This window comes from Colobus angolensis, unplaced genomic scaffold, assembly GCF_000951035.1.
Source record: "Colobus angolensis palliatus isolate OR3802 unplaced genomic scaffold, Cang.pa_1.0 Scaffold7, whole genome shotgun sequence".
In the NCBI taxonomy this organism is placed as follows: Eukaryota; Metazoa; Chordata; class Mammalia; order Primates; family Cercopithecidae; genus Colobus; species Colobus angolensis.
In genome coordinates, this window is record NW_012120709.1 from 11,434,016 (window position 1) to 11,450,241 (window position 16,226).

Below are 16,226 nucleotides of genomic sequence, written 5' to 3' on the forward strand. Positions count from 1 at the left end.
CTGAAGTTTGTGTTCAAAAATTTTATCTAAAGTTTCACACAGCTATCTAGCCTATAGTGGGTGGTTGTTAGTTTTTTTATTGAAAATCCCCACCAAGATATCATGTCTAGAAGAAACCTGTTATCTGATGTGGAAGAGCAGAAAGCAGTAAAATCCTTCTCTATCTGAGCTTTCTTAACAGCATCATCCTCAAAATCTCCTGGAGTTGGTGAAGATATATTTTTGGAGGCTTGTACTGAATCTTTTACCAACACCATACCACGGTTCTCTGAAAAGACAAATTTGGTTTGTTACTACTACCAATGGCTGAGAAGAAAATGTTCTCCTCTAAGCCCTGTTCAATCATATTTGTCAATGTATCTACTCTATCATTAATTCACACACACATACACACATACATCCAAGTAACAATCTTTTCTAATTCTTATTTCTTCTAACCCTCAAACAAATTTTAAAAACAAGCAAACATCAAAGTCTCAGGATTGAAAATAAAACAAATATCTACCAACCAGTCATAAAATTCACAGAAGCCACAAGATGAGTGCTGACAATATGTGTTCTTTGACACTAAAAAGCAGACATAAACTGAAAATTCCTGGATGCATACAGATGAGGACAGTATTCGAATGTCTGGTGTTCTCAAAGACATCAGCACTCACCACCACGGCAGGCCTGGATGATGATCACCTTCGGTTTGTCCTTCAAACTTGGGCAGTTCTTGCTATTCAACATTTTAAAGAGTTCATTGAGTTGTAATACATCAGGGACTTTCCCAGAGTATTTCTTCCCACAAATGCCTTCTCGAATACCATGAGACATGAACACCAGGAAGGTGCTGTCAGAGGTCTTGTGCTCTTGGCGGCAAGAAAATGCCTCCAGCTCTGTAGTCATATCCTGAAAGAGACCATACTGCTGATTTTGGACTATGTGATTAACCCTCATGGTGCCTTGGAAAGCCAATAAATAAATACTTAAGGATTTCTTAAGGAATTCCATGACAAACAATGGGGTGCCAAAAAACCTTTTAGTCTTAATTTTGAGAAAAGTGAAGGAAGGTGCCATAGGAAGTCTTTCAGAGTTATCTTGTAGAGAGAAAGTGGCATTACTGAGTTAAAAAAAAATTCACCACTAAGTTAAATGAGGCTCGTCCTGAACGACTCTGATGTTTCAATAGAACATGTAGCATACAGCACCCTCCCATGGGAAGTTTATATTTTAGATAATCAAAAGATTATATTCCTTGGTCCTACAACCAAGCTTTCTAATATTATTTAGTTACACAAAGGGCGTGACCGTTGTCTCTATGGTATCATAGACCTTACCGAAGTAGTGAGATTTCTTTTCACATCCACCTTGTACCCCAGATTTTGTAGCAGCATTGTTATGCCTATGATGTCAACCTCAGCTGCCACTCTTTTAGAAAGACTGTCAAACTCTTCATTGCAGATAATGAGAGCAAGACGTGTGCGACTTGACTTGTCCATTATTGGATAAATCTGTAGGAAATGCAGTTTGGATGAGTAGCCTTATTCTCTGTAATTTAATATTCACCTGGTAAGTTTATGACCGTTTTCCCTCTCTTAGACCTATCAGGATACCAAATCCCATGGACTATGCATTGAAAATGCGGAACGGAATTGAGTGCTACTTGGAGAGTAGGCATAGAAACTGCAAAGGCCCAGATGGCAGGTGAGCTACTGACTTCATTGTTCTTGATAGGTAGGATTTTGAAAAATGCACAAGCTCTAAAGCAAAAATGACTGAATTCTAAAACTGGTTGTCCAATTTCTGATTGTTTTTCTTTGGGCAAAATATTTAACAACCCCATGTCTCAGCTTCTAGATCTCCAAGATGGATTATTTTAAGGTTACACATTATGTATTATCATGTCCAAATGCTTAGAACACTGCCCACTCTTAGTGACCATTCAATAGTTACCATTGTTGATGTTATTTACACAGGAATTGGATCCAATTTGGAACTCTTTCTATAAACCTGGGATTCTAAGATACAGGTTTTTTTGGTGGTGGTTGTTTGGTTTTGGGTTTTGGTTTTTTTTTTTTTATGTAAGGAAAGCAGAAGTATGATTCTCCATTGAGAACAACTCTAAGAAAAAGCCACTGCATTTCATAATTGCCTCAAGTGTATCTTTCACCCAACTCTATCCTTGTGTTCTGAGCATGGCACCTCTGTCGACTATTCTTTCTATATCCTTTTAGCTTCGTCTAGGGAGCAAAGCTTGACGCTTCTTCCTGAGCCTGAGGACGTAGGCATAGCAGGGTTGCTCCACATTGGCACTGCCTGAGGAGCTCCAAGAGTCAAAGAACATCATGAACATTGGCATCTCTCTTTGTTCCACTTTGTGTTTCTTACAGCCTCATCTAAGGATGAAGCCACAAAAGTGGAAATGCATTCTTAGGAAGACAATCCTGATCTTTCACCGCTGCGTAATTTCACTGCTAATGGAATACTTTCCAGCCAGAAATTTCCAGGTGTGCAATACAGGGATCTCCTTTCATATTTCAGGATCAGTATTTTCACAAGTATTTTAGAAAAAAATGTAGAAAGAAAGCTTTTCAAGGCTATGCATGAAAAAATGCTCAGAAAACAATCAAATGTGTGAGATAAAATAGTTAGCATATAAATTTATTTCAAAAGATTTGAACCATAGGATAAAATTTAATGGGAGGAGGTCTTAATTAAATCTACCAAAAAATTTTAAGGGATATGATTATCTTTTTATTTATTTACTTAATCGACATGGTAGTAAGCACTAGGAATATTTTTTAATGAACATCTGTTCTGTCCTGCAGGATCTCTTCCTACTATGCATACGTATGGAAGGAGGAGATTATTAAATATTCAAACTAGAATGATAAATGCTAAAATCAAGGTGCACACTAGATGAATTCATGCACTAAACATTCATTGCACAGACATAGTAGGAAATGTTTACACAGAGTTCATGTGGAAAAATCCTTGAGGCTTTTATTTCATCACAGTTTCAACACCAACCAACAATGTCATGCACTTGTTAAAGAAGTTAATGTAATCTTTGTTTCAAGACAGAAATAAGTTTTCTAGATTTCTAGAGTGTCTTTCAGAAAACATTAACTCAAGAAAATAATATTTAATTTGAAAACAAGCTTGAGAAACTGTTATACAATCAGTTAGATAAATAAAGGCAGCATGAAGTGTGGTGACATGGGCAAGAAATAATTAGAATGGATATACTGGAGAAAACTATAAAATAATAATTTCATACAAGAAATGTTTTGTTTCTTCATAAACAAGAATGAAAACTGTATAAAAAATAAGTAGAAATATGTGGGTTATTTTTGAGGCAATTTTCTTAGTGAAAATACAGTATTTGGTTATATAGTGAGTATCCCATGCTGTAAAATATTTAGGAAAACATTCATGAGTTAATCAACCTTAATACATTCAATAGAGTAATACCTGAACTTGATTTAAAAAATTTGCATTCTTAGCTTCCAAATTGCTTTTAAAAATATGGTTTTTTTTTATTTTTATTTTAAGAGGGCCCTTGATGAATAGGGGTTTTTTAATGAAATAGAAGTAGAAACAGAGATACAGTTCCAAATTTGGGAGAAGAATGCATAACACTTGGCCACGGCTTGAATATTGGAGGTGCTTGACATGAAAGGGGCCAAGATGAGTTTCAATTTCCTGCTTTGAACAACTAGTGATGGTGACACCAACAACTGAGTGACACAGAAAGAACATACTTCAAAATAATAAAAGTCATATACTACAGATCTACAGCTAGTTTTATACTTAGTGGGAAAAAACTAAAAGCCTCTCCTCCAAGATCAGGATGTCCACTTTCAACACTGTTGTCCGACATACTGTTGGAAGTCCTAGGCAGAGCAATTAGACAAGATAAAGAAATAAAGTGCATCCAGATTGAAAAGGAAGAAGTCAAATTATACTTGTTTGCAGATTATGTGATTTTATATATGAAATATACTAAAGATGCCATAAAAAACTCTTAAACCTGATACACTAATTCAGACACATTGCAAGACACAAAAATTAATGTACAAAATTTAGTAGCATTTCTATATGTCAATGGTAAGCAATCTGAAAAAGAAATCAAGAAAATAATTCCATATACAATAGCTAGAAGTAAAATTAAATACCAAGGAATTACATCAACCAAAGAAATAGAAGACTCTTGCAATGAAAACTATAAAACATTAACGTAAGACATTAAAGAGGATGCAAAAATTTTTTAAATTGTTTATGTATTGGAAGAGTCAATACTGTTAACATGTCTCTACTACATAAAGCAATTGATAGATTCAATGCAGTCCTTATAAAGATACCATTGGCATTCTTCACAGAAATAATAAAATAAAAAGAAATCCTAAAATGTATATAGAACCACAAAAGATCTAAAATAGACAAAGGTACCCGGAGGAAAAAAGAACAAAACTGTAAGAATCACATTACCTGACTTTAAATTACACTGCAGAGCTGTAGTTGTCAAAATGGCATAGTACTGGTATAAAAACAGACACATAAATCAATGGAACAGATTACAAAACCCAGAGATAAATCCATACATCTACAGTCAACTCGTTTTTGACAATGGTGCTAAGAACATAAATACATTGGTAAGAGGACAGTCTCTTTAATAAATGGTACTGAAAATAAACTGGATATCCATATGCGAAAGAATGAAGGTAGACCGCCTACCTCCTGTCATATACAAAAATCATAACAAAATGAATCAAAGACTTAAAGACCTCAAGCTATGGAACTCTTACAAAAAATGGAGAAACTCTCCAGTCCTTTGGGTTGGGCAAAGATTTTTTGAGGAACACTCCAGAAGCATGAGCAACCAAAGCAAAAATGAACAAATGGGATTACATCAAGTTAAAAACCTGCACAGCAAAGGAAACAATTAACAAAGTAAAGAAAAAACCCACAGAATGAGCAAAAAAGTTGCAAACTATCCAACTGATAAGGGATTACAAACCAGAATACATAAGGAGCTCAAACAATTCTGTAGGAGAAAATTTTAATCATCTGATTTAAAAATGGACAAAAGATCTGAATAGACATTTCTGAAAGGAGTACATACAAATGCCAAACAGGTATATGAAAAGGTGCACAACATTATTGTTAGGGAAATGCAAGTCAAACTTATTTGTGGGAGCTAAAGTTTCAAGTATTTGAACTCAACGAAACAGAGAGTTGAAGAATTATTTCCAGAGGCTGGGAAGCATTGTGTGGTGTGGGGGAATTTCGGGAATGTTAATGGGCACAGAAACAGAATAATCACATTGGGTACACACAGACATACAACTGGGCACAATGAACACTGGGGTCAGTAAGACGGAGGATGGAGGTAGAGGGTCAAGGGTCAAAAAACTGACTATTTTGTACTATGCTCACAACTTGGATGAGAGGAACAATTGTCACCAAAATCACAGTATCATGCAATATACCTAGTTCACAAACGTGCACATGTATCCCTTGAAGCAAAATAAAAGTCGGAATTATATTTAAAAAATCAATATCAGTAGGAGATACTCTTACAGTTTAATGGAATGAAGAAATTTAAACTAGCAATTACTGGGAACTTTTCCATGTCTCTTTTTGATTAAAAAAAAATGGGAGGTAATAGGAAAGAATGTAGATATCAGAGGATTTCAGATTTTGAAATTTTGGATGAAGAGTAACATATTTAGAACTAGACACCTTGACCAGAATGGAGCTTCAGTACTCCTCTCCAACTTCTTGAAATCCCAAACACAAACATACAGACATTTGCCCACAGACATTCATACAACCTACTTCTTTTAACGTCCTAGGAAGAGATAGAAACATCTTGTCAATGTCACTCAGTGATAAGCATCTGTGCCCTACCATCTGGAAGCTCAAATGAAAATCGGACCTAAAAAGAGAAAGTCTGTGGACCTTTTGTGATGTAAAATCTTAAACCAGAAAAACTGCAACAAATACAGCAAAATAAATGACAAAAACAAAAAGTATTGGCACCTGCAACAATTTAAACTGTGCTGAGGAATCATGACGCTGCCTCCCCTCTACATCTCCCTGTAATCTTACCCTTTGATTGGAGAGGGTTCTGAAGGAATCCCCTTACTCCCTGGAATGCTTTCCTTCAACTGCTTAAGATTGCCTTAACAGTTAATTTTTACTGAGAGTGACAATTTACTTCTACTTTTTGATATTCTCTGAGCAAAGACTGATCACAAATGTAGTCTTAGGTTGTAGTAAAACATTCACGATAGTACAGAAAATATATGCCCAGACAAACAGTTAATAAAAGGCCAAAAAAAAGGGGGGGATTGTAATGTGTTCAACTATAAAGGTTTTTAAAGGGTCAGATATTCACTTTGATTTAATAGGATAAAGATTAGAAAAGGCTCATATCTGTAGGTGAAAGTGTAGTTCTTCCAATCCTTCCTAAATCTTGACATTCCTGAGTGAGTGACTTCACCCTAAACTCATTTTCTCTGCACCATGCAGGGACTTCACTGTGCATACCATGCATCCTAGAATTTCTTCAGGGTGTCATGCACCATCTGCCAAGTGCTTCATTTTTGATGGCTGCCTTGCCTTTTCAAGAAGTCTGTGAACTACTGAGGGTCTGGAGTTAACTCAAAATTTACTTTTTCTCTCTTAAATACCTTAACAAAGGGTAGAAATCTGCAGGTTCTCTTCATGGATTTGTCAGCAGTAAACTGTGGGATTTGGGAAAAGCCCCTTATCACACTGCAGTGTCACTGTCATAACTATTTGTTTTCTGTCCATGTCTCCTATTGAGCTCTAAATTTTTTGAAGTCCAGTACCTGTGGTAATTTTTATCTGCATCCCTAATTTGTAATTTATGTCTGCAACCCAGCAGCAAATGGTATTTTGAATGGAAAAATGGTGCCAATAGCCAGTTCAGGTCTTATGGATGAAGTCTAACATTCTAAACTCAGTACTTCCTTTGATTTCCAACCCCTGTTTCTCCAATGTGGAATAAAACTGAGGACACATTTTTACTTTTATATCGGATTTATGAAAATGTTCAAAGAAGTCTATTTTTAAGCAGATATAATTCCAAAAACCATTACAGAATGAAGGAACTCTTGGTTTCCTATGGGAAAAAAAAACATAAAAGAGAATTTTGCTAAAAGAAATGTAAGTTATAAAGGTATACCACCATAGGAACATATGCAATCTTAAAAGGAAAGGCCACATACTATTTAAAAATCTTATCCTGCTGAGGTCAAGGGGAGAAACATCTAAGAGTCAGCCTTCATAGACTTATGGCCACTTCTAAGTGACCCTCAGAAAGGGTCTAAAAGAAAAAAAGAAAAACTTTGGGAGAAGAGCAACATGCTCTGCACTGACCAGAAGAAAGGCATTACTTCAGTATTTTCTGTATATTACGCTATGGCTTGATTATCCCTTACCCAAAATGCATGCTACCTGAAGTAGTTTGAATTACAGATATTTTTGTATATTGAAATATCTGCATTATAATTACTAGCTTAGCATCCTTATTCCGAAAAACTAAAATTTGAAATGCTTCCATAAGCATTTCCTTTGAATATCATGTGGGCACTCACACAGTTTGGGATTTTAGAACATTTCAAAATTCAAATTTTTGGATTAAAAATTCTCAACCTGTAGACCTAGAGTCCTTGACTAAAATGGACTTTCAGTACACTTTCCTCAACCTTCCCACACTCCTGACCATATACACATAACTGTCTAGAGACATTCATACAGCTTTCTTATTTTAATGTCCTGGGAAGAGGTAGAAACATCTTGTTGAAGTAACCCTTTCAGTGCTGGGCATCTGTGCTTTATCATCTGGCTACTCAAATGAAAGTTGAACCTAAGAGAGAAAGGACAGTCCAGAGACCTGTTTTTCTGAAAAGATTATTGACTTGTGCCAAAAAGACTACAACAAATATAGTAAAGTAAGTTACGAAAACAAAAAGAACTTGTATCTGCAACAAGTATAGCCATGTGGTTACCTAAGCACTGAATCACTGTCCTCGGGGCTTTTTAAATCTGTGGTTGGATCTAATACCCATGAGAGACAGAGGGAAATTAGAGTCCATTCATTTGTCTCTGCAGGGCAGGAGATGGATGAAACTAAATGATTGTTTTATTGAGGCTGTTGGTCTTAACAGATTGGATCTGGCTCCCAGGCTTGTTCACTCTCCAAAGAACTTCAAAACTCTTTTGGAAAGAAGGGCATTATTGGAAGATAAACATGTCTGGATCTACGTTCTATGCTTTCAATTGAAATAGGCAAGCATTTGAGGAAGTAGAGTGAAAATAGCATCCACTAGAGCCCTACCTGTGGAAAATTTCCTCCACATCACAAGAACAGGCATATTCTTGAAGATGTTCAATCAGTCTCATAATAAAAACAGCGCTTTGCAGGATGTCTCCAACAAACATTATCTGTTGATAAAGCACATGTTAAATCTCAAGATTGACTCTTGCCTGAAGAAAGACAAGAAACCCTAGTATTTCTGCTCTAGGCATATTTTGGAATTCATCTATTTTCCATATACTTCATTGTATTTTTTAGTGAATACATTTGAAGTTCAGTGAGTATATTTTTACTGATCCTCTAAAGGGTGCTGTATATGGTGCAGGTATTAACGTCTCATAGTCCCAGAGTTACAGTCATAAATTTAGTAGAGAGTTAGAAAAAGGCAGAATGCGGTAAAGAGAAGGATTTGGGATTTTAGAAAGAAATATCTAAATGTGCATCCCCAACGTGGTGTTACTGACTGTGATTTAAGTTAATTGTCCATTCTGATATGTAATAGACTCAGCTATACAGGGAATGGTAACAATTTCATACACAGGAGATACCTGAGTCTACACTAGGGGAGTCTACACTGTCTGAGCTAACTAAGGGTATGTAATACTCAGTCTATACAGGGTAATTATGTTAACAAATTCTCAATTTATGTACTTCACATAAAATTTTAATTAAAATTTAATAACATTGACAGTAAGATATTTACACACAAAGAGTTAACCATAAAAATCATAAAACAGAACAAAAGTAGAAATCTAGGACAAGTCAGTAAAAGGATGATAACATCATAATGGAGAGTAAGAAGTTTTTATGAAGAAGAGAAATATTAAAGAAAACATTATTAATTTATTACATGGTAGACACAAATAATGAAGACGTGAAAATTATACAAAAGAAGGGGTAAGAGAAAAGCAGTAGCAATAGCTCTGTGTATAATCACAAACACATTGTTTAATGACACATTTCAGCCAATTATAATGGTCATAAAGTGTATATTAATAATAAAATTCTATTTAGAACCACAGTTATCTTATTTAAATGAAGCAGGTAAGAGATAGGGTGGAGACAGGTGTCTCTGCAAATATTTTATGAAATTAGGGAAGTAGATAGTAATTTTTCCTCAGGAGAGCACTATGATATAGTTGGGATTTGTACAGTAGAATGTGGAGCTAGGCTTAATATGGGAGTTATAAACAACTAAATTGGAGTTTCTGATAGTCAGATGGAAAGGAGGAGTAAGGAAAGTGAAATAAAAGAAAAATGCAGAAATCAGAAAGATTGATGATGAGAAGCCAGGGGCTTACAAAGAGCTATGTAGAGAGCTATGAATGTCATGTGGAAGGCTGGGACCAAAGGATATTAAAGAACAGTTCTGTCTAATGTTATAGTCTACTCCATGTACTCAGGCTGGAAATGTATTTTTTGTGTGTTTGTCTTGTCATTGTTTTTGATCACTGAAAAAAAATTGAGTCCTACATCAGGGCATGTTTAAGGCAATATTGAACCAAACTTCTTAAAGAAGATATCTCATAGTACAAATTATTTTCGAAAATTTAACTACTTGACCAGAGGCAGGGCCTTTGGGCCAGAGGTGAGCAAGACAATGCGAGTCCTCTCAGGAAACTGCCATACACGGTGGATAAAAGCATTCAAGTCATTTTTATTTAAAACTTGCTAAGAAAAGTAACTGCATTAAGTTCTAAAATAAAAACATTTTAAATAATAGCAGTTATTTAATGTGTACTTCTTTCTGTCATGTGCAATATATCGCATATATTAATTTATTTAATCATTAAAAAGTGATAATTATATTCATATATATTAGTGAGCAATTCAAGGAAAGCCCAGGGAGGAACTAGTGGAGCTAGTTTACGAAATACTAAATGACTAGATAAGTCAAGAATAGCAAGATTCTTACTGCAAAGCATACATTTAGAATAATGCGTATGTATTCTGCTTTATGTACTTCATGCTTCTAGGTAAAACCCACTTTAATTTAGGGGCCCAAAGTGCCTCGCTTGCTGTTCTACTTTTCTGAACCCTGCTCCTACCCTTCTCCAGTGAATATTTGATGTCAGGACCAATTTGTCCGTTGAATGATCTCAACATGGCGGACCTTTTCTACGTCGAGTCAGACTCCAAATCACTGCAGCACAGATCTTCTTCCATTTAATAATCTGTTATTGCTCACAGTTCTGAAATATTTTGCAACAGAGTTCATTAATTACTAATTCAGTGAAAAGAAGTGCTTACTTGCTCTTTGCGGATAAAGGGAACTGTGTAACTTGGAACAAAGCTTTAGTTTGTGTTCAAAAATCTTACCTGAAGTTCCACACACGTATCTGCCTTCTAGCGGGTGGTTGTGAGGTTTTGCATTGATAACCCCCACAAAGATGTTCTGTGTAGAAGAAACCTGTTACCTGATGTGGAAGAGTAGAAAGCAATAAAATCCTTTTCTATGTGGGCTTTCTTAATAGCATCATCCTCAAAATCTCCTGGAGTTGGTAAAGATATATTTTCAGAGGCCCGCACTGAATCTTTTTCTTAAGAAATTTCATGATAAACAATGGAGTGCCAAAAAAACTTTCAGTCTTAATTTCGAGAAAGGTGGAGGAAGGTGTTGTAGGAAGTCATTCAGAGTTATCTGGTAGAGAGAATGTGGCATTACTGAGAGAAAAAAAATAATGACTTCACATTTAAGTTAAACCAGGCTCGTGCTGAATGACTCTGATATTTCAAGGGAATATGTAGCATCCAGCACCCTTCCATGGCAAGTTTATATTTTAGATTATCAACAGATTACAATTCTTGGTCCTACAATCAAGCTTTCTAATACTATTTAGTTACAAGAAGGGTGTGACCGTTGTCTCTATGGTATAATAGACCTTACTGAAGCAGTGAGATTTCTTTTCACATCTACCTTGTACCCCAGATTTTGTAGCAACGTTGCCATGCCTATGATGTCCACCTCAGCTCCCACTCTTTTAGAAAGACTGTCAAATTCTTCGTTGCAGATAATGAGAGTAAGACGTGTGCGGCTTGACTTGTCCATTATTGGATAAATCTGTAGGAAATGCAGTTTGGATGAGTAGCCTTATTCTCTGTAATTTAATATTCGCCTGCTAAGTTTATGACCATTTTCCCTTTCTTAGACCTATCAGAATGCCAAATCCCATGGACTATGCATTGAAAATGGGGGACGGAATTGAGTGCTACTTGGAGAGTAGGCATAGAAACTGCAAAGGCCCAGATGGCAGGTGAGCTACTGACTTCATTGTTCTTGATAGGTAGGATTTTGAAAAATGCACAGGTTCTAAAGCAAGAATGACTGAATTCTAAAACTGATTGCTCTAATTTTTTATTGTTTTTCTTTGGGCAGAATATTTAACAACCCCATGTCTCAGCTTCTAGATCTCTAAAATTGATTATTTTTAAGGTTAAACATTATGTATTATCATGTACAAAATGCTTAGAACACTGCCCACTCTTAGTGAACATTCAGTAGCTGCCATAGTTGATGTTATCTATCCAGGAATTGGATCTAATTACGAACTCTGTCTACAAACCTGGGATTCTAGGATAAAGGATTTTTTTTTCTTTTTTTATGTAAAGGAAGCAGAAGTATGATTCTCCATTGAGAACAACTCTAATAAAATGCCGCTGCATTTCAGAATCGCCTCAAATATATCTTTCACCCCAGTCTAACCTTGCATTCTGAGCATGGCACCTCTGTCGACTTTTCTTTCCAAATCCTTTTAGCTTCGTCTAGGGAACAAAGTTTGACACTTCCTTCTGAGTCTGAGGATGTAGGCATAGCAGGGTTGCCCCACACTGGCACTGCCTGAGGAGCTGGAAGAGTCAAAGAACATCATGAACATTGGCATCCCTCTTTGTTCCACTTTGTGTTTCTTACAGCCTCACCTATGGGTGAAGCCACAAAAGTGGAAATGTATTCTTAGGAAGACAATTCTGATCTTTCACCGCTGAGTAATTTCACTGCTAATGGAGTACATTTCCAGTCAGAGATTTCCAGGTGTGCAATACAGGGGTCTCCTTTCATATTTCAGGATCAGTATTTTTACAAGGATTTTAGATAAAAATGTAGAAAGAAAGCTTTTCAAGGCCATGAATGGAAAAAAAAACTCTCAGAAAACAATCAAATGTGTGAGATAAAATAATTAGAATATAAATTTATTTCAGAAGATTTGAACCACAGAATAAAATTTAATGGGAGGAGGCCTTAATTAAATCTACTAAAAATCTTTAAGAAAATATGTTTATCTTTTTATTTATTTACTTAATAGACATGGTAGTAAGCACTAGGAATATTTTGTTAATGAACCTCTGTCCCGTCCTTCAGGATCTCTTCCTACTCTGTATACATATGGAAGAAGGATACATATGGAAGGAAGATGTATACTATGTATACATATGGAATTAAATATATGAACTGGAATAAATGCTAAAATCAAAGTTCACACTAGATGGATTTATAGCACTTAACATTGACTGCACAGACATATGAGGAAATGTTTTCACAGAGTTTATGTTGGAAAATCCTTGAGGCTTTTATTTCATCACAAGTATAGCACCATCTGACAATGTGAGATACTTGTTAAAGAACTTAATGTAATCTTTGTTTCAAGATATAAATGAGTTTTCTAGATTTATGGAGTATCTTTTAGAAACTATTATGTCAAGAAAATAATATTTAATTTTGAAAACTAATTTGAGAAACTGCTATACAATTAGTTAGATAAATAAAGGCAGCATGAAGTGTGTTGACTTGGGAAAGAACTAATTGGAATGGATATATTGGAGAAAACTATAAAATAATAATTTGATAGAATAAATGTTTGGTTTCTTCAGAAAGAAGAATGAAAACAACATAAAAAAAACTAAATAGAGGTATATGGGTTATGTTTGAGGTAATTTTTCTTAGTGAAAATACAGTATTTGTTTATATAGTGAGTGTCCCATGCTGTAAAACATTTAAGAAAACATTCATGAGTTAATCAACCTGAATAAATTCAATAGAGTAAAACCTGAACTTGGTAGAAAAATTTGCATTTCTTGCCTCTAAGTTGCTTTTAAATATAAGTGTCTTTTATTTTAAGAGGTCCCTTGATGAATAGGGGTTTTTAATGAAATAGAAGAAGAAATAGAAAGACAGTTCCAAATTTGAGAAAAAAAATGCATAAAACTTGGCCGTGGCTTGAATATTGGAGGTGGGTGGAGGAAAGGGGCCAAGATGAGTTTCAAGTTCATGGTTTGAACAACTAGTGATGGTGACACCAACAACCGAGTGACACAAAACTGGACGAGAAGCAGGGTGGGGAAGAATGGAATGTTCAGCTCTGATATTGGTTAGATAAGTTTGTCTCTGGGAGATGTGAGGGAATGTTCCAGCAGGCTTAAATAATGAAGTTTGATACTTATTTGGGTAATCAGGATTTGAGATACAGATTCCAAATTTTAATGTAAACATAGATAGTGAAGCAATTTGGACAGTTGCTACAAAATCAGAATAGATTACAAAAAGAAAATTACATGATCGCTGTATGGGAATTCTCCATGGCCCCTTTAACTGTGGTTCATCCTACAACATTAATGTCACGGAAGCCGGGGTTCAAATAATGCTCTTTCTTTAAAAACAGCATTACCTAGGAAGGAAGTACTAGTTGAGAATCTTCTGTAGTAAGGTGATTTCCAGATGTTGGACCTAGAAAGAGAAGAAGAATATTGAAATAGTCACTTAGTACCTCTAAAAACTTTACCCTAATGCTTACAACACTCCCCACTAAAGATTCCTCCCACAACCCTGACTGAATGAAATTAAATAATGTTCAACATGTTCTTTAATTTAGAGAGTGGTGGGGGGTATAAAATTAAAGAGGCATTGTCAGAAAAATATTACATTTATCACACATAGATGAAAACATAAACTTGTCCCTTATCTGCTTAGACAGGGATAAGCTTCCCCCAACCCTTAGAAAACAAAACAAAACAAAACAAAACAAAAAGGCTTTTACTTTGAAAGAACATCCGCCTCTAAAGTGACTTTGGAAAGTACCACAGAGACCACTGACTAGGAGTCCACCAGACCTCTCATCCTTACCATGTGGTAGGTCCAAGGGATCACCAGAATGGACGAGCTCATTTCCCGAGCACTGTATTGGGCCCTAAGGGGGCCACAAATGGAGGCAGTCCAGGGCTCACAGCATGATCCCTAGCCTGATAACAGGCAAGTGGGTGATGTTACTCAAAAGAAAATGCAAGGAGGCAACTGGAGGAAAGAGCCAACTTGAAGTCCTTACTTTTCTATAATCATTCAATGTATTCTCTGAGTATATTGCCACTTTTGAAATATAATTTATTCTTCTAGGAGGGCAAAATTTTGGAGAGAAGTTATAAAACATATTTAATTACAGACCTTGAAACTTCCTGTCAGACAACTACACAAGTGCCTGGGTACACCCAGGACTCAAAAATGTTAAAGCAATCAATAAATATTGTGCCTCGCCAGGGAACAGTGAACTTGAGTGTGAGTCACTGACTCTTACCTGCTGAGAGTCGTAGCGTCCCTGCCAGGTGACTGTCTTCTTCACAAATGTATGTGACACAAATTTGGCATGGCGGAGCCCCTTTCCGAATAACAGAGTCAAGCAAAGCTCAGGCCTTATCCATAACTGTAGCATTTTTACATTTTACTATCTCTATCTCTTCCTGGCTCAGCACCCTTGTCTCGAATAATTCACCCAGTAAACCATTTATTGTACCTTCACCCAAAGAACGGATTAACAGCTTTCTCTTCTCCGTCAGGACTTTGTCTGTTTGGAGCACAAGGATTTCTCACATTATGAAAACAGCCTCATATTCCTCTCAGGTCATCAACAGAAAGCGACCTCATTTAGATTTCATCAGTGACATGTTCCCCTTCTCACAGTTGCATAATCCCTTTTCTTACTGTATCGCTGTCCTTGTTTCCCTCAGTAGTCCCCATACATGTGCATGGAGTGGCTTGAAGACTGAGTTTACCATTTCTACATTAGTCCCTGGAAAGCAGTGATCATCCTCTTATGTCACATGTTTATTTAACTCTGATTAATAAAGTAATGATTAATAAAGTAATAAAACAGAAATAGCCCATTTCATTTAGGAACCACTGCTGCTAGTACTCCTCCTGTGCCAATTCTGTACCCTCTGTCAGACTTTCAACAGGTAAGTAACAGTTTAAGATTGCAAAATGACAGTGGCCTACTTCTAAAGCCACAGTTCCTTTCTGGACTTGCCTTTCTGTTTCTAAAGACTGCAAGCATCTTCTAGTTTCTTCTCTCATCCCTCTCCACCCTCTCCCTCACTTCTGCTCACCAAAAATTCCACAGATACTAATTGTGGCTTCCAGAAGAGCCGGCACCTTCCAACACTCTTCCCAGGGACCTGTTCTTGGGACAGTAAAAGACTCACTGGCCACGGCTTTTCTCTCCTACCCTTCTTGTGTGGTTGAAACTGAAAGCATGCTTCACCTTTCTTTTTACCTTCCTTTTACACCTTTTTGGCAGGGCATGTAAACATACTGGGAAAAAACCACTGCACATGCATATGCATGTCTTTTTTTTTTTTTCCCCCCCCAGCAGAGAAAGAATCAGATTCTTGAGCTATAGACTGCATCAGAGAGTGTATCTTTGGGAAATTTCATCACCAACCCTTGGAACAGGTAAGGGTAGGAGGGGAATGGGGCTTGGAGAATAAGACAAGAGTGACAAAGTATGTGTACAATTAAACTCACACAGTGAAGAGTTTCTCATTCATTAGAAAACTTGATGGAGAAAAGTAGCACAACCTTCAGAGAATTTGAACCACTGTTCTCTAGGCCCATTTCACTGTCTGGGAG

General features: G+C 36.2%; 1 protein-coding gene across 1 annotated transcript; it reads right to left on the reverse strand.

Moving 5' to 3' along the window:
* Window positions 1-26: 26 nt before the first annotated feature.
* On the reverse strand, window positions 27-15,671 carry LOC105501187 (caspase-1-like). The gene is given in 7 exon segments (XM_011927024.1): window positions 27-268; window positions 660-894; window positions 1,323-1,496; window positions 12,060-12,187; window positions 13,998-14,054; window positions 14,896-15,162; window positions 15,533-15,671. Coding segments are annotated over 7 exon segments (1,242 nt in total).
* Between the last annotated feature and the right edge of the window lie 555 nt (window positions 15,672-16,226).